This window comes from Cloeon dipterum, chromosome 4 (assembly GCF_949628265.1).
Source record: "Cloeon dipterum chromosome 4, ieCloDipt1.1, whole genome shotgun sequence".
In the NCBI taxonomy this organism is placed as follows: domain Eukaryota; kingdom Metazoa; phylum Arthropoda; class Insecta; order Ephemeroptera; family Baetidae; genus Cloeon; species Cloeon dipterum.
The window spans coordinates 15672287-15694513 of NC_088789.1; the positions used below are offsets into that span (position 1 = coordinate 15672287).

The 22227-nt window shown below is 40.1% G+C and overlaps 4 protein-coding genes across 5 annotated transcripts in view; 3 read left to right on the forward strand and 1 right to left on the reverse strand.

Moving 5' to 3' along the window:
- The window catches only part of LOC135944277 (MAM domain-containing glycosylphosphatidylinositol anchor protein 1-like), a 68724-nt gene extending 63430 nt beyond the window's left edge, over positions 1–5294 (forward strand). The window contains exons 7-8 of the mRNA XM_065491113.1: positions 1290–1465; positions 3871–5294. Coding sequence (XP_065347185.1) covers positions 1290–1465; positions 3871–4239 — 545 coding nt within the window. The 3' untranslated portion in view covers positions 4240–5294. The remainder of the gene's footprint in view (positions 1–1289; positions 1466–3870) is intronic.
- A 330-nt stretch (positions 5295–5624) lies between these two features.
- Positions 5625–6958, forward strand: LOC135942272 (G patch domain-containing protein 11). Its single transcript, XM_065488291.1, has 5 exons — positions 5625–5762; positions 5835–6052; positions 6295–6548; positions 6603–6734; positions 6791–6958. The coding sequence occupies exons 1-5, from the start codon at positions 5713–5715 to the stop codon at positions 6923–6925; spliced, it is 789 nt and encodes a 262-aa protein (XP_065344363.1). The 5' UTR covers positions 5625–5712; the 3' UTR covers positions 6926–6958.
- Positions 6959–7428: 470 nt separating this feature from the next.
- On the forward strand, positions 7429–11548 carry Atg7 (Autophagy-related 7). Of its 2 annotated transcripts, none has more exons than XM_065491108.1 (13): positions 7429–7507; positions 7750–7950; positions 8019–8208; positions 8266–8379; positions 8431–8645; positions 8702–8920; positions 8976–9120; positions 9176–9334; positions 9397–9585; positions 9639–9815; positions 9877–9992; positions 10853–11012; positions 11078–11548. In XM_065491108.1, exons 2-13 carry the CDS (start codon positions 7763–7765, stop codon positions 11234–11236), a joined length of 2031 nt encoding a protein of 676 aa, XP_065347180.1. In that variant the 5' UTR covers positions 7429–7507; positions 7750–7762; the 3' UTR covers positions 11237–11548. The 2 variants fall into 2 exon arrangements, with proteins under 2 accessions (XP_065347180.1, XP_065347179.1); XM_065491107.1 differs by lacking the exon at positions 7429–7507 and adding an exon at positions 7610–7628.
- On the reverse strand, positions 11357–12864 carry LOC135944286 (uncharacterized). The gene is made up of 8 exons (XM_065491127.1): positions 12635–12864; positions 12437–12576; positions 12242–12383; positions 12069–12189; positions 11973–12015; positions 11819–11917; positions 11560–11766; positions 11357–11505 (listed from the first exon to the last, which is right to left on the reverse strand). The coding sequence occupies exons 1-8, from the start codon at positions 12777–12779 to the stop codon at positions 11392–11394; spliced, it is 1011 nt and encodes a 336-aa protein (XP_065347199.1). The 5' UTR covers positions 12780–12864; the 3' UTR covers positions 11357–11391.
- Positions 12865–22227: the final 9363 nt, after the last annotated feature.

Sequence of the window (22227 nt, forward strand, 5' to 3'; positions counted from 1 at the left end):
TATTGAATTTCCAGAGAGTGGCCGCGCATCGATGACCCACATGTGTGTGTGTGTAATTATTCTAATGCCAACGCTGATAGCCGGGCGCCGCTTTCGTGCGATGCCTAGATGATAATGGCGATTCCAGCCTTTTTATCGCTGCTTCAACCATAACAATAGTAATGATATTTACCCTCAACCAGCCAGCGCGCTCACTATCTGCACCGTGGGGGAACGAGCCATTGTACACCCTTGATTGCACACTTTTGTCATTTTTACTTTTATCAGCCAACGGCATTATTGTAATTGCGCTCACTCGCTCGCTCGCGAGAGTGTCTGTTTGTGCACATTACCATGTGGGAGGGAATTGTTTTGCGTTGCCGATGAACAATAAACAAACGGAGGCGCATTGTGCGTGTGTGTGGCTGCTTTTTAAATTAAAATTATCAAATTGTCATTACATAAACACATGTCGAGAGATAAAATTGTTTTTGTTACCATTAGATGTGATGATGTTGCAATTCAATTTTGTTGTGTGTCCGATATATATCTACATGTTTCATTTTGGACTTCAAACAAAGGGTTCTCGTTCAATTTAATTAATCATTTGCGTTGCAAACTAGGCAAATAATTGTAAACTAAAGTTAAGGAAACTAATGTACATTATGCGACATAACAATTTGATACTCAGCAAAAATTGGCTTAATATTTTCCGTAAGTAGTTTTCCCGCATCTCACAAATCCACAAATTCGGTCTTAATGTAATCCTCCTTGATTAATTTAGAGGTTTTAAGAGGGTCAAAATAACTTCCACCCCAGGGAGTGAGTTTTTTGTCAGAGTTGATTTAGGCCATTCTTGGTGTCGATTCTCTTGTTTATGATCTCAAGAAACACAAATTTGAAGTCAATTTTGCACACATTACGTTTTTCCGAATAGGTATAATTCACATTTTTGGACCATTTAAATCGCGTGTTCTGATCGTGTCCAGCACGCACAGCTGTGCTGTGCTTTATTTAATATTTTTTAACACTATGCTGCCTTGCTCATAATCTGGATCCTGTCCATACAAAAGTTTGTTATAGAGGCTGTGTAACTTTTGTAACACTCAATCACAAAGAAAACATGTTCAGAATATTGATTAAATTTCCAACTAATTCATGTTTATCAAAAATGAGTTCAATTCTTAAAAAAAATATTTATGATATGATGTTGTTTACTGATGTTTTTAATTCGTGCTTGAAAACTTTACTTTTTAATTGTTTGCTCTTTTCATTGGATTTTTTTTAAAATGGAACAAATTTTATTCCAGGTCAGCCAGTGGTATACCCGATTAGAAGAAACCTGACCGCAGTCGGCGGTAGCCAGTTGTCACTGTCGGTCGAGTTCTGCGCCAACCCCGAGGCCACTCACGCCTTCTGGCTCACGCCGACCGTTGCGCTGCGTCCCGGCCAGGAGGGCGGAGGCTACATCGCACAAAACGTCACGGTACGAATTTTTGACACCTTAAATTCTGTCCAACGTCCGCATGCAAATTAATAATCTAAAGACACAACATGCTGCTGTGCCCGCCATTGTTCTCTCCCGCCAGTCAAATTAGCTGCACGCAACAATGGTTATCTAGGACGAGAGAGAGAGAGAGAGAGAGAGAGAGAGAGAGAGAGAGAGAGAGAGAGAGAGAGAGAGAGAGAGAGAGATGTGTGGGGATTGAGGGGGAGATAACTAACTCAATATAATCTGCGGACCAGGTTGTGTTTGTCAAGCAACATGTAATTAATGAAATCTCCACCCGGAACAGCAAGCGAGCGTATCAGAGCGTCCCAACAATGTTACGTTACCCACACTAAGAACGGGTCCATTGTGTTGTAGATCAGGGTCGCTGGTAGGGGAAATTTTGCGCTTGACCTAAAATTCAGCCAACCGTAAAATAAAAAAATATTTGCAGAGCATTCAGATTTTTCAGCAATGCTTTCAGTCTCTTCCATTCATTAGCAAGTTATGCAACCTGCTTTGCAGCAGTGTTGACCCGGTTGCATAATTAATGATCTCCTTAATGAATTTTTGGTGCAGACAGAGTGCTTAAAATGAAAGTCTCGAGTGTGTTACGTGTCAAGAGTGTTATCATTATTTTAGAAATGATTTATACAAATATATTGAAAAAATTTAATTACAGGAAGTTTTAATTGCGCAATTCCCCCAAATAGTGACTTCATTAGTTGATTGCGTTTACGCCACGCATCACTGAAATCAATCTGTTGTTATGAGTTCTTCCTCTCTCGCCGCCGCTTCATTAGCAAAAATCCCGACCATAAATGTGCAGTCTCTCATTGTGTTCCACGGTGCGTGATCTTCTGATCAGAATTTAAAAATACAAATCCAATTACCTGCCGCTCGCTCATCCGCCCATCTCGAGCGTCGCAATTTTTTAATGAGCCACTCTGTGCCGCTCGGGCAAATCCCGCTCCCTAGAGCATCGCTGCAGCTTTGACGTAATTGCGCTCATAAATCAGGCAGCCCCTTGATGTTAATTAGCGGCCTAATTAATGAACTCTATCACTCGGCTCGAAATGCAAATCCAACTGGATGTTGGGGCCGACATGCGAGTTGGTGTACAAATTTAATGAGCGCACGTTCTAGATGCACCGCCGGCGTTGTAATCAAATAATAACCGCGCGCGTGCGGAGCGCCTCACTCGAAACTCTAATTGCTCCATCGGATCCGCGTCGGCACAACAATGAATGGGCTGATTGTTTTAATCACGCTTTGTGTGTGTGTATGTGTTTTGTGCGCCGCAGAAACTGGCTGTCCTGCTGCTGCACGATTGTGCTGAAGTGGGAAGATAAATCTGTGACATTCGCACGCAACGCTCTCGCACAGCTTGATTTGCAAACAAGGGGCTGAAAACGAAAACACACAATTCTCGCTGCCGGCGTCACTCGGCGCTTTTTGCTACTGAACATTGGGCACGCGGTCTCTGCGCAATTTGATTAAATCTGAATTTTCGGCTGCTCGACGGCTTTGTGGTTTTGCGGCTTGTTAAAACGATTATTCCAGAATGTCCGCACTCCATGTGGCGCGTGTGTGATTCAAAATCAAATTCAGGTTGGGTTTGTTTGGCAAGTAGTTTGATCTGGTGAGCTAATTGTAAGGTAAAAGCACCGCCATTATATGTGCCGACCGCAAATCAATGTTTTGCTTTTGAGGCAAGCGAAGACTTTTTTAATTAGGTTCTAATAATTGATTTGTGAGGTCTTAAGATGTGTGATGGTAAAGGTGAAATTGCTCATGAAATCATGCATTCACCTTGATAATTATAGTTGGGAGTTTTAAAGCTGATTGCCTTGAGGTGGTTAGAAGGTATTCAGTATATATTCCCATACTTTGGTGATGTAATTTGTCCGTAAAGGGTGATCCGGAATTTTTCTGAACAAATCGGAAATCGAATGACTGGCCTTTGTCCGAAAAAATGATTCAATCCTATTGTAAATTGACCGAGACCATGGAATTGTCTAAAAACTTAAAGAAAACTGAAAGGTATTGCTAATTATATGAGACTTTGATTCGGGTCCAAGTTTTCGTTGTATTGAACATTTATAGGCCTACTGCTGTCATTCGGTTATAAATGGCTTAGAACATTTTGAGAATCCTTGGTTAACACACACTAATAAAATTGGTAAATATCTATGAAAATGGAAAATAACAGCCTAGCTTCAGGAAATTTGGCCTTCAGAGCCTTCCTCCAACTAAAAGATTCACAGCCCTAATTATAAGACACATAGTCAAAGCTTTTTGTGAAATGAAAAATCGTAAAACTGGTTGAAAAGCCATTCCTTCAACTATTTACTATCGTAAAATGCCACCCGCCTGATGAGTAAATTTGTTGTTTTTCTCAGGAAGGAGACTCGGCGCACTGCCGACGGGCCGCTCTGACCATCCCCGGCGTTTACCTGGAGCACGCTGGCGAGTACCTGTTCGTGGTACGCAGTCCGCGGGGCATGGCCGACGGCATGGTGCTGTTGAACGTGACGCGCGGCGCCAGCTACTACAGCACCAAGCGCGCGTGGAGCAACAGCCACTCGAAGACGGTGGTGGTCGTGCCGAAGCCGCCGCCCAGCATCGAGGATAACGTGCAGGACGAGCCGCGGCCAGAGGTCACGACCGAGGCCGAACTCGTGGAGGCGGCCGCGGGTGCTGGCTCCGCGGGTGCGGCGACCGGGCAGCTACTGATGCTGCTGCTGCTCGCGAGTGTCGTGTCCATGTAGAGCCAAATCAAAATCTTTTTGTATAGCTCCGAGTTTGTTACTGGCCTAATTGTTAAGATTGATGACTCTCTTAATGTGATATTACTTGTAAAGCGGTCCCGGGGAGCGAGTCCTTGAGTCCCACAGGAAGCAGGAGTGCGTGTGTACAATGGCGGGTTTTTGAAACGATCGTTATTTTTGTGGCTGTTGCGCACCGCTCTTGAAAACAGTCTGATTGGACGCAAGATAGAAAGGCCGACCCTTACGTTTTAATTGGTAAATTGTAGAGCTGGAAAAACGGAACGTTTAAAAAAGCAGGAACTTTTTTATGTGTTAAAGCAGTGTAACAAAAACATTAACAGCATTTCTCATCGTAAAGTTAAATAAAACGCAATGTTAGCTGATGAAAACTTAAACGATGCTTTGGAATATAATCGCAGAGCATTCCGTCGGTGGAATCATGTTTTATCGGAGCTACTTTTGTCCATGTGTGAGTGTGTAATAAGCGTGTGGGCGTTTCAGCGCTATGGCGAGTTTGAAATGAGTAAAAGTGAATAATAACTCTGTGCGGTACCACAGAGCAAAGAACTCTTATTTCACGTGGTCGCACTTACTTTATATACGCGAGGTTCTATATCTGCCAAGCTGGTGTTTAACTTTCATAAATCCTTTTCTCTCTGTCTCCTCCCTGGCCACCGCCACCGCAGCCGCGAAGCCAAATAAAAGATTTGCATACGCGCGAGAGCAGTGGCCCTTTTATATTTTCATGTGCGTCCAACAAGTGTTATTTGGATATACTTTAAAGTTGGCATTTTATATTTCATGTAAAATGTGTGAAACGTTAAAGTTGAGCTGAGACGCTCTTAATTATCGTGATTCCGAGGAAAGATGAAATTAAAATTTTATCCAAACAATCTTTATTCTGCTGTGTCAACCTACAGTGTGTATTCAGTATTATGGCAATTTACAGAGATGTTTCCTGTGTTGGCATGCATATAATAATTGTTTAATTTACTGTGCACCCCTCTAAAGATATCAAATAAAATAATCATTGTGTATACTCTGTTAAAAGCATTATTCTCATTTTTATAAGGTTACCGCCCAACTCTTATTTTTTTTGTGTTTGAGGATTCCAATAAATCTGCAAAATAAACTCCATCGATATTGTTCGTAAATTGGATAAAATCCACGGACTGTGGACCAACCTTTGAAGTTAGAGTACATATTTATCGAATAGTAAAGAAATACATTCATTAATATGAGGCAATGATTTTGAAGCCTCCTTACGATTTTAGAGCTATGCAACGTGCATTACAAAAGTGCTGCGCAAGATGCCTATACATACTTTGACCGGCTGTTCTCAACACGCATGACGGGAAATTTGAGGGGCGTAACCCACCACGGGCCGGACTAAACCAAAACAATCTCAAGCCTCAAGCGTCTTGAATGGAATATTATTAGATAAATTTATTAAGGTCCTAAAGATTATAAATAATGTCTGATGAAGAGGATGATTACATGTCTGAAGCGATTCTTAATGCATGGTGAGCATAACTTCAGTAGCGATTAATTTTTAAATTGGCAATGATTTTATGGATTGTGTGTAATGTCTATAGTGCGAAAAACGATGTACGGCCAGGTCTAACTTTCAAGCATTCAGCCCAAAGGAATCAAGAGCTGGAGAAGAGAAAATCGGAAAAGGATTTTGAGAACCGTCTGCGCAATCCAAAAAGAGGTCGACTTGAGGCAGAACGACGGGAAGAGGGCCTTGAAAAACCCATCGGCGAGGAGAATAAAGGATTTGCACTCCTGCAGAAAATGGGATACAAGCCAGGTATGCTCTCTAGTTTAAGACATGTAGCAACGCGTGTGTGTAATGTATTTGCATTTTAACTTTAAATTTAATTTTAATGTAATTCATTACATTTTATAAAACATTTTTCTCTCTTACTTACACTCCTCGTTTTTCCCATAAGAATGACATTATACTGAGACGTGTCGTGGTGGTTTAAGATTATAGCGATTGTAGATTTATTAACTATAAGAAATTATTAATTTATAATATTTGTTTTACAGGAACTTCAATTGGGAAAAGTAGTTCAAGTGGCAGAACTGAACCAGTGCCAGTTGTCCTGAAGACAGATCGACAAGGTCTTGGCCGGGAGGCTGCGCTAAGGGAAGTTGAGAAACGAAAAATCAAAATCAAGGCTAATAGATTAGATAAACTGTCTGACTACCGAAGCCAGTTGAGCTCAAAGTTTTCCTCCAAAGCGGCGCTTAAGGACCTCCGACTCAGTCAAATCACATGCGAGAATCTGGACTTGAAAAATGTATTCAAATATTTGAATTTCCAAACCGAGATCTTTACTAAAATTTGTTTATAGAGCATCGAAAGTCCCCCATATCCTTGGTTTTGGAGAGAGAAGATAAAGGAAAATGCAGAAGATGTAGAAACCGAGGAGAAAGATTTGGAAGAAGAGGAAAAGGAGGAGGAGGAGGAAGAAGAACAATTAGAGGTACTTTTAAATTAATATTTTTAGCCTTTGTTTTCATTCTTTGATATCAATTTTAGCCAGAAGAGCAGCTGGAAATGTTGACGCTATATTTAAGAAGAACATATTTTTACTGCATATGGTGTGGCACGCAATTTGAAGATGAAAATGATCTCAATCAAGAATGCCCTGGAAGTACAAGAAATGATCATTGAATTTGGTTTTCAAATAAACTCGTTTTCCAAGAAGTGAAAGGTTTTTTCTAAATTTCTATGCTCAAGTGGCTCAAGTATATTTTATGTCTCTTATAAAAAAATTAAATATATTATCAAAAGCCATTAATTGGCGTTCAAAAAATATTTTTACTAATCCCCACGTTTGAAAATAATATTATTTAACTGTAGAGATTAATTTGGACATGTTTCAAACCAATCAAAATTTATGCTGAACTCTTCTGTTTGTTATGTCAACTTGTGAAATTTGCGTTCAGGTGCAAACCATTTACATAAAAATTATATTGAACATGCTTGGAGATTAAAGTCAATAAGAGAGATCGATTTTTATGGTTCGCGCCGTGCGTCGAAGTAAAAACGCAGCTAGTTGCTGGTTGCCACGCCCCTATTTTTTACAACTTTGAGGCCGCAGCTGATGGATTGTCAACTCTGGATTTCAAGTGAAGTAAGGAGAGTGAAGCACTGACTTGAGCAAGGCGCGTCAATAATTGTGTTTACTTTTCCCCTCTCTCTAAATCAAAGAATTTACAGCTGATTACTGTATTATTTAAAAGACGTTTATTGGTTGGTATAGCCATTGTAGATATTATTAAGACCATTACAAATAATTTGATAGAAAGCTATCAAATAAAACGGTTGTTCCGAGCAAAGCAAACCATCATCTAGCGACAAATAGTAACGAATGGTATTGTTCATACATAATGTTGAACGTTGAACAGCTGAATTTTGTATTTAAAATTTGCTAATAATGTTATACATTTGCTGATTTGGATGATGGCGCATTGAAAATTGTCTTACTTTTGCAGATCTGTTAGAGCCATGACAGAAAGTAAGATGTTGCAATTTTCTCCGTTCGAGTCTTCGGTCGATTGTACCTTTTGGCACAAATTGAACCAAATAAAACTCGATGAAGACATGCTAGAAGAAAAAGAGCGCACTATTTGGGGCACTTTTGCCCACAACGAGTCTTCTAGCAAATTTTTGATCGACTATTCTGCATTCAATGAGTATGTATGATAATATTTTTACTTAACACAATATTTGTGTGCTGACATTATAAATTTCATTATTCCAGAATTCCTCAGTTCAGTCAAAGTAAACAACCAATGAGAGGTGTACTCGTCAACTTTAATACAATTGAGTCCTTTAAGGATTGCGACAAAATGGAAATTATCAAGAAGCACGGCAAAGATTTGGAGACAAGTTGGAATGATGAGATCGATCCAAACATTGCGCTGGGGAAATTCATCTTGATTTGCTTTGCTGTATGGAGAAATCACACTCGCCCAATTGTTAGCTCATATTAGTGTAATCTATTTTAGGACTTAAAGAAGTACCACTTTTACTATTGGCTTGCCTTCATCGCACCGAAGGGTCCGCCTGCGCTCATTACCAAGGAACCTGTTCCCATTTCAAACATTCTCTCTGGCGAGCAGGTATAAATTTAAATAATGTAAAACAAAAAGTAACTCATAAAACATTTTTAGATCGCTCTCTTAAACTACTTGACGCAGAAAAGTGGACAACACTTCACAGTTAAATTAAATGACGATGACTCTCTGGAAATTCTGCCTTTTGATATGTATGGGCAGCTCTGTTCAACTGGATCTCGTGTATTCTTAGGATTTTTAGATCCGGGTTATCTACCAGATACGCCTGGATGGCCTCTTAGAACCCTTTTGAAAGTAGCGTCCATCAGATGGTAAACGTAAACAGTTAAAGTATGCCAAATTTTTAGTATTTTTGTCTTCCTGGCAGGCCTGACCTGGTTGGGAAGAAGATCAAAATTGAAGTTATTTGTTTGAGACTGTCAAGCTCTGAACAAGAAAAGATTGCTGCCAGCAACAGCGTCTACCTTGAAGTTCAGTTGAGCAAGGAGACAGAAATTGAAACGCAGTGGGTTGGATGGGAGAGGAACGAACGATCCAAATTTGGCCCCAGGGTAGCTAATCTGAGCAAAACCATGGATCCAGGGAGGTGCATAAATATTTAAATTTCAAATGAATCACTCTTTAATTCAACTCACTCTCAGGTTGGCCGAGTGTGCAGTGGACTTGAATCTGAAGCTGATGAAATGGAGGCTTTTGCCCCAGATTGACTTAGAGGTGATCAAAAATTGCAGTTGCTTGCTTCTTGGGGCTGGAACCCTGGGCTGTGCGGTAGCAAGAGTTTTGATGGTAATGTATTTATTTGAATATTTTTTTCGGCAATTAATATTGGTTGCATTTGAAGGGTTGGGGCGTCAGAAAAATCTCTTTCGTCGATTGCGGCAATGTGAGCTATTCCAATCCTGTGCGTCAGTCGCTGTTTCTGCACAAGCACTGCTTAGGTGCTGGAGCTCTAAAGGCGAAAGCAGCTGCTGAGTCTCTGCTAGAGATATTTCCTGGAGTTGTAAGTGAATCGAGTTGTAAGCAGTGAATATAATTTTGTTATGATCTTGTGTTATTTCTTAGGACGCTCAAGGAATTCAACTTGACATACCAATGCCTGGCCATTCTATTACTGAAAGTCAGCATGAAGAAGTCAAAAAGACGGTTCAACGACTAGAAGAGTTGATCTCTAGCCACGAAGCCATCTTTCTGCTGACTGACAGCAGGGAGAGTAGATGGTTGCCCACCATGCTTGGGAAAAACCACAACAAGGCAAGCTCTCTCTCATTCTCCCAAAATGTATTCCAATAACCAATTTTCTGTAGCTGGTCATCAATGCTGCTTTGGGCTTTGATTCATTCCTTGTAATGAGACATGGCGTCCTGCAAGCAAGTGCTGACCCTGCCAAGGACTCCTCTCCTTCTACCCCGTCAAAACAGAAAACCATTGACGGCCACGACCTTGGTTGCTACTTCTGCAATGACGTTGTTGCCCCTCGGAATGCAAGTTTTAATAAATTTCGCTAGGCAACAGCAATGCCGACCTTAGCTTGGTATCTTTCAGAGCATGCTGCAAAGATCACTTGACCAACAGTGCACTGTCGTCCGACCAGGCGTGTCTCAAATAGCGGCAGCTCTTGCCGCTGAACTTCTTGTGTCAGTTTTGCAGCACCCTCTTAGGTAAGAGTGATAATTAATTTTCAGTGAATTTTCAAATGTTTAATCTGATGGTCTTTTAATCACTAAATGGGAACTGAAAACAGGAAAAATAAGATTAAAATAGAGTGAATAGCGTGTAACTTGGCACTCCAGAGAACAATTCATCAATACCATTTTGATTTTAACATATAGGGTCAGGGCTTGGCAATTTTGCAATGCGCTAAAATGCACCACTGGGTTTTTGCGTAAAAACCAGCTGGAATAACATCGGTTTTGGGGGTTTTCCTGAATTTAACCCCGAAAAAGTCATGTTACGCGCCAAATCGTTTTGGAAAATTACTATGGGTTAAAATTTTTTGTCTTTAGGTGAAACCAGTGGCATTTAAACTGATTTTGCAAAATCCATATTTTTAGTCATCCATCTTGAGAATTTTTGATCTTCCATAAATATGCATGTGTTTTGGAAAATGCGCAAAATTTCAGAAAAATCATTTGGTTTTTCCGTACAAATGTGGGTTTCTACGAACCCTGTGTAGGGTTAAATGAGAGGTTTAGTTGCTTTAATTTTATACTCAAATATGGTGTACTTGCGGAGATAGTCAATGTTGGATATTTCACTTTTTGATACTTCCCTTCGAAATTTTATATTAGTAAATCGGTGATAACTTCAGTTCTAAGATAGCTACAGAAAAAATGTTATCTGCAATTTTGGTCAAAATTTGATTTTAACATGACTGTCTATCCATATATTTATTTCGATACCGTATTTGAGTATGGTTAATTGTTTGAGAACCATAAAAAAGTGTCCCACGCAAACCTTTTTTGTTAAATCGATCATGTTTACAATATCATTTAAATTACTAATGATTGATAATTTCTAGGGGTGACGCTCCTGCCAGTTTTGACCAAGAACAGTCAGCTGCTGACTCCGGAAGCCCTCTTGGTTTGCTTCCCCATTCAGTGAGGGGTTACCTTGCACAGTTCCAGATAATACTGCCTGCCACCCGATCATTCCCCCAGTGTGCTGCGTGTTCTTCCTTGGTAAGGCCCTGACAAGCAACAGTAGTTGCAATCGAAACTAAATTTTGTGTAATACCTATTATTAGATCTTGAACGAGTACAAGGACAAGGGCTTCGATTTTCTCCTACAAGTGTTCAACTCACCTGGCTTCTTGGAGGACCTCACAGGCCTGTCTGAACTTCAGAAAAATTCTGAAGAAGCTGAAATCTGGGCACTGACCGACTCAGAAGGGGAAATGGAATAATTATCCCTCACTCCCTGCCAATATATTCAAACTTATCGGGTTCTTACGTTAGTTCTGATTTGTTATTGCTCAAATTTGTTCAGATATTATATTTTGTTGGTATTTTTTTAAACATTTGACTTTTTTAAAAAGAATGCATTGCTTTAATTAATTTTCTATAAGACAATATACATGTGCATGTTGGCCAAGTCTTCACCAGCGTCAGACTCCATCGCGGACATATTGTATGGCTCTTGCTTCTTCACCCAAGATTTGAGCTCGCTTTTCATCTGTAATGTTCAAGAATAAATAACTGCTGGTTGCACAAACAAACAGAGCGTTACATTTAAATTTCCAAATGAGGTTTCTAGGGCTGGCACACAAATCAAGATAGTTCCTTTGGAAATATATTCCTTGAGGAACCTCCAGACTTTTTTCTGCTCGCTCGGCTCCAGGAAGAACTCAAAAGGGTTATTCAGGATAATTAGCTGTGCGCTCTTCACCACTTGGGCTTGATTTAGGACATCATCATTAATTATCTCGACGCGATCCTAAAAAGTTGAAACTTCTACTTGGGAAAAAGTGAAACTTTTCAAGACATACCTGCAAATTGTACTTTTCACATATTTCCTTTTGCAGGTTGCATAGATCAGCGTTGATCTCTACTCCAATAAGTTTTTGCACATCGGTGTAGAAGTAAGCCTAGATCCAAATGGTTGAAGGATTATATTTTACATAATTTAAGCGTCATACTCACAGCATAAAGAGCGGCGCCGAGTCGGGAGCCTACATCTAATATGCTAAAAATATATATCTAATCCATTTTAAGATCAAATTTTAGAATTTCCCATACCATGAGCAGAGGATATCATTATTGGAAGTGTCGAATGTTGATTTCTTGGTGAAGTTTGGTGGAAGCATTACATTGAACACTAAATTTAATTTTTCTCTTGACAAAGAATGCGAGATGAAAGCTGAAAATGAAATTCTATAATATAATGTATCTTTTGATTAAAGAAAAATTACTCAATGGTGCAGTATTTCGGCTCTCACAGTCTAAACAGTAGTGCCCCTTGAGTTCGCCGCTTTCAACAAGGGCGTCAACTTCTTTATCATCATACAAAAAGTCATCGACGTGAACAGTTGTCTCTGGAAGACAGTCCTTGTTCTAAAGATACATAATAGATTAGTTGAACTTTTTTAATGCTGTGAAATCATCACCTCTCCTACAGTTGGAACGACGAGATTTTCTGAAGGGAATACCGAGTATTGAGGCACTCGTTTCCTGATGTCCATGGCTATATCATTCATTTTCATGTCAATGTCCGGTTTGTTAATACTTTCAAGTTCGTTCAAGAAGCCTTCAATTGAAAAGAAAAATTAAATAAATGCATGATTTGATTTAAAAATTTATTTTACCGGGTTTGCACTTATCATTGTCATACTCCATTGAGATCCATAGCAGAAAATCATTTCGTTCGCGGTCAGAACGAAACGAACCCATTATCTCAACAAATTTAGCTCGCGCATCATCGAGGCTGCTACCAATTTTGCCACTAGCCATTTTTTGCTGTGCTTTAAACTAAAAGACCAACGAAGGCATCGACAACAACAGCAACACTAAATAAAAAGGAGAAACCAGTCGAAGTCAGTGCTACCGGCTATCCACGTGGGAAGTGGGAAATGAATGTTTTTATTTTGTTTCTCAAACGCACCGCTCACTCAGTCAGCTGCAGCCCCTGCTCACTCATATGGCGCGAAAATGCGCCAGCTAAGAAGTTCTGCAGCCACACACAGGTGGCAGGTCGATAGCTTTTTAAGCCAATCAGAGGCCGTCTCGGAGTTTGTTGCCGGTTACGCCCACGGGCAGAGGGAGGCGCAGAGGGGCGTATGTGCGGAGTTTTTCGTGGGCGTAACAGGCAACAAACTCCGAGACGGCCTCTGATTGGCTTAAAAAGCTATCGACCTGCCACCTGTGTGTGGCTGCAGAACTTCTTAGCTGGCGCATTTTCGCGCCATATGAGTGAGCAGGGGCTGGTCAGCTGGTAGGTATAGGTACTGGCTTGTATCACCAGACCGCCAGACCGCCAGAGTGCTGCCTGCTGCATGCGCGTGTTGTCTTGTGGACTACGAGATGACGCTCCTGTACCGTGCTCGAGATTTTAGCCAGTTTTAGTAGTTTTAGCCGCGGTTTTTTTCTCACTTTTTAAGGAGATAAGGATTTTTCTGATTTTGGTCTATTCTTAACGTCTGATCGCATTTTTGCTAACGCGCCGCCGCTATTTGGAATTATTATTGTATTCATGGTAATCATATAATATTACGCGATTGATCATCAGAGAGCTTAAGATTATTTCAAAGAGGGGATAAAAGAGAGGTATCTTGTCTCGAGAAATATTTAATATTATTTTGTATGATAGGGTAAAAAAGAAAGGGTGCATGGTGAAAACTAAAAGTTTTGGCGAAAATTGTAATTTTACCACCATAACACAAATTGTTGTCACGTGATTGTATTTTTCACTATACTCAGAACAATTAAAAAAATGCATTTGCTGGCAATTCTTTCGCGTGAAGGGTTTCAGCTAACAAATAAAAGTTGATTTTGATGTCACACGATGCTACTTCTTCACCGTCAGCCGAGAGCTGGCCTTTTCCTTCTCCTCATACTTTTTACTGAAATGTGTAACCAAGGCACGTAGCCACAGCCACATCGTCGTGTTGGTTCAGGGGGCGCCGGCCAGTTCGTCGGTAAACACAAAAGTCATCAAGAGTGAGGGATGAATGACTTCGGAAAGGGCGTGGCGATGGCAAAATAAATAATTTAGGCCCAGCAATTAAGGCCGTGAGCGCTTTGATTAATTGCGCCAAAAGACGCCCAGCGGCGTCGCCTTTCTTCTCCAAGTGCGGTTCCAGCGCCGGCTAGTCTGTCTACCCTCTAGGCGTGACACATCAACGGTTTCTTTACTACAGAGACCCTGCTGAAATGCGATCAATAAAAAAATCACTGTTGCTTAAGAGCTTAAAATGCAGATTCTTCGTTTCCATTATAAATATTTAAAAAGTATACTGCCTCAAGCAACCTGAAAAATATGATGAATTCAGACATTAGACATTATGTTCATTTTGAATTAATTCAAATTTGAATAATGACATTATTATCTTAGTTTCATAATTCAACACAATATGATTTATTCTAATTATTTAAAATATATAATAAAATACATTGAACTATGCATATAGATAGCACATATAATTATGCCATATATTCCTGGAGCAATATCTGCGTATAAATTATAACCAAAGTAGAAGATAAAATAGCTATAAATATACCATACTACTCACAAACTACCAAGCTAGAAGTAGAAATAGAGTTTTCAGGAAAACAACGGAAATAAAACAATTCCTCGCAAAAGAAAGGCGGAGCTTTAATAAGCAGGCAGAATATAAAAAGGACTTAAAACACCTGCTCACAATTTCCATGGCACGAAGAGAAATATGTATCTAGGTTGAATTTGTTCGTAACTCTCATCTGGCAAAGAGAGTTGGTGTTGAACTTTGAATTGTGAAATTATTTTTAAATTATCCAGCCCCTCGAATTTTCCGCACCGGCGGAAAACTCCACCAACGCACTCCTTTTTTATTCATGAATCGCAGTTTTGTGCCGCATCTCGGTTTAAACTGCATCGAAATTACGGCAAATGAAATGAAAAGGCTCGTTTTCCCGCTCCCTACCCGCGCTCCATTTAACAAAAGAATTCTCTGGCGGCTTCATTTCCAGGGATGCATCCAAGAAATCACTTTCCTCCTTTGCACATTTCCCAAGCGAGCGCGTATGCATTTTAATGCAGAAATAAGCATCGCGCAGAATAGAATGTGTAATCCGCCATCGTTTCCGACGTCTCAAGAATTTTACATTTTGCACTGCTTGTTACGCTGCTTGTTTGCTTTTACAAATAGTAATGGAATCATTTTTAAAATGTTTAAGTGGAAAAGTAAAAAGAAAAACAAAACTCTCAGCACCCCACTGAGTCGATAAAGACAAAAAGCGTATGCGCACAACTTTATGGAAAGTTTTAGATGATGCCGTAGCACAAAAAGTTATGACGAGAGAATTCTCGCGGTTGCTGTTCCTTAAATTCATTTGGCGAAAGACAACTTAACAACTCACAAGAGCAGGCGGCACCAGCGCTGCAACTAATTAAATTTTGCCTTTTGTGGCGTGTGCAAGTGCGCGGCACTCTCGGAGATAAAGCATAAGACATGTCAAAATGAATTTATTGCGAATATAGTACGCGCCCCTGAGCACCCAGACATAATCCTTCCATCTTTTTTGCCGTTTCAAGAGTCTCGCAATGGAATAATGGGAAGCTGACAAACAAAGGATTGGGAACAGGGCTGATGGTTCAACTCCATTTGTTCACGCACACATAAGAAAAAACCCAATTAGCTCTAAAGGTTCGTATATTTTTAGCTATCTGATAGTTCATTTTATGGTTGTAGATTTTCCTTCAATTTTATAATATACATAAAAATGGTGCGCGTTTCTATTCTTTCGTGTTTAATAAAATATTCATAAACCTAACCTGCTCCAAAATTTAAATGAAATATTGAAAAATATCACAGAATTTTTGCAACTTTTTTTCTGAATAAATAATTTTGTTATCGTTTGTTGTGAACGAAACTTGCGTCGAATATACTCAGTTTTACAAATCCACTTTTCCTTTACTTCCTTCCTTCTCGAGCCTCTCTTTCGGCAACCATTTTCACTCACGAGAGCCAAATCTAATCTCCAAGGAGAGATATAATACACCTTTCTCTTTGCAAGAAGCTCTTAAATTATTTATATTTAATTTTTATCCAATTTAACGCACAGGTTAGTTTTTCATTCAGCCGCTCCCTTTCTTGAGCACACACGCGTAGTGCACACGGAGCAAATACGTCTTGCTGCCTATGAATTACACTAAAACGAGAAAAGCGCCGTGTGCGGTGCGTGTGGGGGAGCCTTCCGCGGAAATGTTCAAGGAAAAGAGCACTGAAAGAACGGAGCAGGAACAAAAGCAGAAAAGTCGTCTCAAGGGACGTGAAAAACGGAATGTTTCAATTGGTGAAAGATCTAATCGATAAATTTTTCTGAAAATCAAAGAGATTAATTTACAGACATTAAATTCCTTTTTTTGTAATATTCATTTAAGAATAAACGGGAGCTCCACCGTGTCCAAAAAATATTACACCAACAGAATCCATTTACAACCATGAAAAAATATATTGTATTTCATTTCAAAACTTATTCAATAATTGTAATCCAAATATGTGATAAAGAATAAAAACATTTTACTTACAAAATTTAAAAGTATGTCTTAATTTTTCACACCTTAGCTAAACGTGCAAATTTCTTTTACTAACATCGTAAAATACGCGGTTTAGAATAATCTTTCCCTGATTGAAGTCATATCAGTGGCAAGTGGGTTGCTTTCCTGGCCAAGTGCTATACTGTCTCGTGTGTATAATATGTATTCTTAATTAGCCCTCTATTGTTTTGACCGTTCCATTTTCATCCTGTGTGCTTTTATGGTGTGGTTTGCCTTGCGTCGAGCCATATGAAAATCGCTTTTTGCCACTGCGCCAGCGAGGAAGCGGTGCAATTAGAGTTTCGAAAATATAGCAATTAATCATTCTTCCGCGAGACGGGCACGATTAATGTACGCTGTTTTTGCCACATTGCCAGGGCAATTATAGCAGAAAACATCTCTTTTATAACGTAGTCAGTCGGCCCAATTTGGAACCTCTACTTGAAAAAATTTTACCCCTTAACAAAATATTTAGAGGCGAGTTTTAAAACGAATGCAGAAATTGAAAATAATTATCATAGAATAAAATGATATTTCAATGATTTGAGCGAAAAAATCTAGGTGATTTTCCATTGCAATTATTTCTTTTAAAAATATTGCCAGAGATTAGATGATAAGTAAATTGGTTTCATTCCTCACTCACCAGACCATCCTTTTGGTGCCGCGTGAGAATTACTCCAAGAGGCACCGTCCAAGGGGTGAAAGTCTTTGAGGTCCTCTTCCTTTTCCCAGCCGTCGAGTCGCACAGAAGACGGCAGGGGACAAATGGGAAATCCCTAATTGCGTCTCAGAGCAAACAGACCTCTTTCTATCACGCGTCTAATTCTTTGCTGCGCTGCTGAGATGTTGGATTTTAATTAATTAAGGGTGACACAGGACGAGACGGGGCTGAGATTGTAGGCGTCGCTTCGAGGAAAACCATTATCACAAAGGCCGGAATCGAATTAGCGCGCTGCAGTTGCACACAGGCCTTTCTGCGGGCGTTTCCGGGAAAGCTGACTTTGGCAGATGATCCAGAGTGGGTATGGCCCAGAGAAGCCGGAAAATTCAGACCACACGATAATATTGGAAAGCCAAACTACAAGGGCTGCGTGTTCTCAAATGAAATAATTGTGTTCTGGTTAATCTATCGGTTTAAACCATCGAACTTGTGATTTTAGCATTCTGGTGAATTGGTTTTTTATGATGAAAATTGTATATTAATATTTTTGATAAAAAAACTTAATATACAAAAATATCTCGATTTAAGATCAGTATGCATGATAATCACTCAAATTGTTAGCTAAATAATGTGTTTCAGTTGAAGCTAGTTGCAGCTCCCCTGATTTTTTTACAATGTTCTATTTTTACTGGAAAATTATGACAATCCCATAAATGCGTCTTCATTGACACGTGCAATCGAATTTAAAAATCAATTGAAAGCTAAAAAATGATATAACAATTAGGGGTTTGGTTTTACCATTTATCTCACTGGCAAATCATATCCGAATTTAATTACAATAAAATGTTTAAAAAGCTAGCCATCAAGATATATCATTGATATTTTTGTTCTCTCGACTCATCCACCCATGTATGCTGACCCATAGCTGCGCCGTTTGGCCCTAAACTGGATCCGATTAGCGCAAATGCGCACTTTATTACCACAATCAGGCGGCGAGAGGAAAACATTTACATTCGGAGGGTGGCTGCAAATGAATTTTTCCGGCCAGCCCATTTCCATAATTCAGGGGGCTGTCAATTTGTCGGTGGGCGCACTTGATAATGGCACGGCGTAAATTTATTATTGGGTGCCGCTTGCGCCGATCGAGTGGCGGCGGTAATTGGAAAAGTGCTCCTTCTGGCTAGCGTCGGCGGGGGCGTTTCACCCCCGGAGCGCGGGCGGCAAATTAAGCGATCTTCGCCAGCCGCGCGGGGGAGTTGCACTTAATTTACAACGTGCACACCGCCGCTGTTATGAATGCATCACTGCCAAACAGGTCTGCTTCCGTAACGACACACAGGTGATAACGACCGATAATAAACAAAAACGGGCATCAATTTGGCGGCGACGCCTGCTGGTTGCCACAGAGCAGCGTGTTTGCCTCGAATAATGCAGCGACTGCGAGCTCCATTATTTGCATTCTGCTACAGACCGTTCGGCAAAAGCGCAAAAAAGGTGTACGATGAATTATTGAACAGTTGGCACAGGCGGTTTGTGTGGTTTGCCGGTCGTTTCTTTTGTGAATATTCACCTTGTTCTGGCCGAACGCAGACCACCTGCAAATCCGAATATCTTCATCCCAACCGCTATGAATAAAAGACAATACACACATTCATTTGAAATAGAGATTTAATTAAACTTCAGTTTGACTCTATATTGCGAATGATCATGCTATTGATCCTCGGGCATCTGGCTTCACATTGTCTAATAAGAGCTTGGGGAAAAAAGGAAGCTGCTTTATTTGCCACCTCCAAAACTGGATTCTTTCCCAAAATCATCAATTTCCGAGTTCTCAAACTCTGGCTATGGCCTATATAAATTGGTAAAAAGTCTTTTTATTGACAGGCACATGTTCATTTTCTTAACAAACTGGAACTATGCATACTTTACTGTGATATTTACTTTTTGTTTATTTTATTATTCAATATTTGTAAGAATGGGTTAAAATTGGATTGATTCAAAGTGTAAAATTCACTCCACATTACGAATGAACTTCTAGTTTAATTTTTTTAAGGATTGATTGCCTAAAAAGGATATTTGTAAGCTAATAGGTCCATCTATTTTATTAAATAAATACCCCTCACAACTCTAACATCTTTTATAATTAGGATTAAAAACATTTAATTTGTAGTTATCTTACTTTAGCAGAACGCGAAGAAATTTTCGCTCGACCGTCCTGCATTAGGCCAATAAAGCAGAAGGGCAAAGAAGCTCGGGGAAGGCCCATTGTCGGCGCCTGGAGAGCAGTATATAGTGTATATCCCCAATCCCTTCAACTGAAGAAGCGAGTTAAGCTCGAAGATAATACACACAGCACTCACTCACTCGGTGCTGGCTGCAAAAAGCTGCCAGCAACTACTAAATTTCAAGGGTGCACACTCAGTGCTGGCGCAAGAAGTTCAAAGGCGCTCTGTTTGCTTTATCGCTGCGGCTGCCGGGAACATCTCGAACGACGACGAGACTTGCAAAAGCGCGTCTTTCGCCACTTCCCTTGCGACGGCTAGATAAAACACACGCGCATTAACAGCGAGACAAATGCAAGCTTTCGCCACGCGCCTGAATCAACAACAGCCGACGCGCACATACCTACTGCCAGCCTGGGGGCTTTTAATTTTGATTATTGTTATTTTGAAAGTGCGCGTGCCATGCCGTTGGCGAAATTATTACCAAGAAATGCTCCCCCTTTCCCACGAATTCGCACGTCGCTTGGCGAGACCAGCGGATCAAAAGGCGCCTTTTATTTTATTTTTTTTTGTCTCAGAGCAAAATGCTCCCATGACTACCGACTGGAAGGTAAAGGGGAGGGTTCACCACGCCAAATGAAACGCATTTCTTTGAACTATACCAATTTTTTTGTTTCAAATCGTTGCTACAAAATCACATACCCTGTACAATTTTTAATAATAAATTGGTAGGATTTAAAAGCAATGGGATGTTTGTTATGTATGTATGTTTCACGAAGGAAACTGATTGTGAGCTCCATTCCCCAACATGTATCCATGTATAAGCACAGAGTAATATATTATGTCAGAATCATGACGCATAAAAATTGTGTAACCGAGCTTGTTTCTAATCCAGGATTTTGTGCTTTTTCAAAATTATTTGTTAAAATATAATCTAATCATTAAAAATGAAATTAAGGCAGTGCACTTTGAACTGATTTAAACAATTTCCAAAGGAAGCCCCCCCCCCCCCCCCATTATTCGAGCAAATGTCCCAATTCCACTCGATAAATTTTATTTCCATGCAAGGACAGGGTCGTATGTATTTGTCACAGAGTGCCTGCCGTCTTCCCGTTTTCACCCCCTCCGCGACGCGCACACTTTCTTTCTTTCTTCCCTTTTAGCATTTTCCCTTTCGACGCCGGCAGCAAGGAGACACACGCGACTTTGAGGGAAAATTTATTTATTCCAGCGGATGTCATGCAGTCGCAGTGAGCAGCCACGGCTTAATATTGTGCACATCTTTCCAGTTCCCCGAGTCATGGCGCTTTAATTTGCTCGCTCCGTCCTGCCACGGCGAGAGCGGGAGCGCCTGCGAAACGAGGTGTATGCAGCCCGCGTGACAGCATCGAACAACTGGTTGCGTCGCACGCGTCGACAAGAAGGGAGATGTGCTTGTTGGAAGAAAGAGAAAGAAAGCGGAAGGGCGGGCGTAATTTGGAGGAAGCGGCCGACTTTTGTGACTAGCGCGCGCTGAAAGGAAATTGTTGTGAATTCCTTTGTGCGCGAGATTTGGTGGTGAAATGCTTGTCGACGGCGCCAAACCACAAAAGTTTCATCGCCCGCCAGAATCCGGTTTTGGGCGCTGCAGGAAATCAAGCCTCATGTGGAACTAATTTAAAGTTAGTGACAATGGAAAATCATCTTGTGGTGGTAGAGAGATTCGCAAGCAAACGCAACCAGTCTTGTCACTGTATCTTTTCAAGTGCGTTCTTGTTAGACTTCATCCTGGTGACAGTCTTGTCTCCATTATTTATGGACTTTTAACCACACAGACTGACTTAGTTTTCTAAAAAATCACGAAAAATATGAAAACTGAATGTTTAAATTTGTATATCTTTTGTCCAATTTAGAGTAAAAAATAAGATATTTAGAATCCAATCAAACTCAGTAATGCTGGTTTTTGGCGAGTCTGCAAAATATGTGAAACAATTTGTAACTTGATACCTTCTATAAAAAAGGTAATTAATGTAGATTGATTTATACTGTTGGGACTTTGGTTTTTCTGCTAAAGAGGTGATCAAATGTAATTTAAACCCAAATCTATTTAGTTCTGGAATGAAATGTTTTTGAGATCTATTGCTGATTTTTTTAACCTGATGATTTATTGGTAAATAAATAAAAACACCATGGAATTACTTCTGTTACAGGGTGGTTGCTTTGAAAGAGAGCTTTAAGGTCCAATTTAGATGGGGATCATCGTTTAATTTTGATAATTTTTGACTCAAAATTATTAGCCTTCTAAATTCTGGTCCGCAAATGTCTCCCAACACTGATTATATTATAAATTATATATTGCTAAACAGGATCACACAGTTAATAAAAGCTGTAGCTTTCAAACTAAAATAATCTTTTAAAACTAAACATAACTGATACAGTGAACTCGATTTAGCTCATGCAATTAAATCATGGAATGCCCTCTGACACGTCGTTTGTCCTCAATTAATCAGTTCCCGAGGGTGTAGATAACTTTCTGATACAAAATTCTCAAGCAGAGCAAACCATATGTTTCTTTGGCACGTATGCAACTTATAACCCTTTCTCGGTATTGCGCGTGCATCCCCGTATCAACGCGCTTTGCTCTGTAACTGCCAACTGATAGTAGAGCTGTGATGGATGCATGTGCAATGCCGAAAAAAGTTCATAAGTTGCAAGCCGCCAACAAAACTTGCGTTTTTGGTTATTACTAGCTCCTCTTCTCGCACATTGCGATAAACTTTCGATCTGGAAAATTGGCTACCA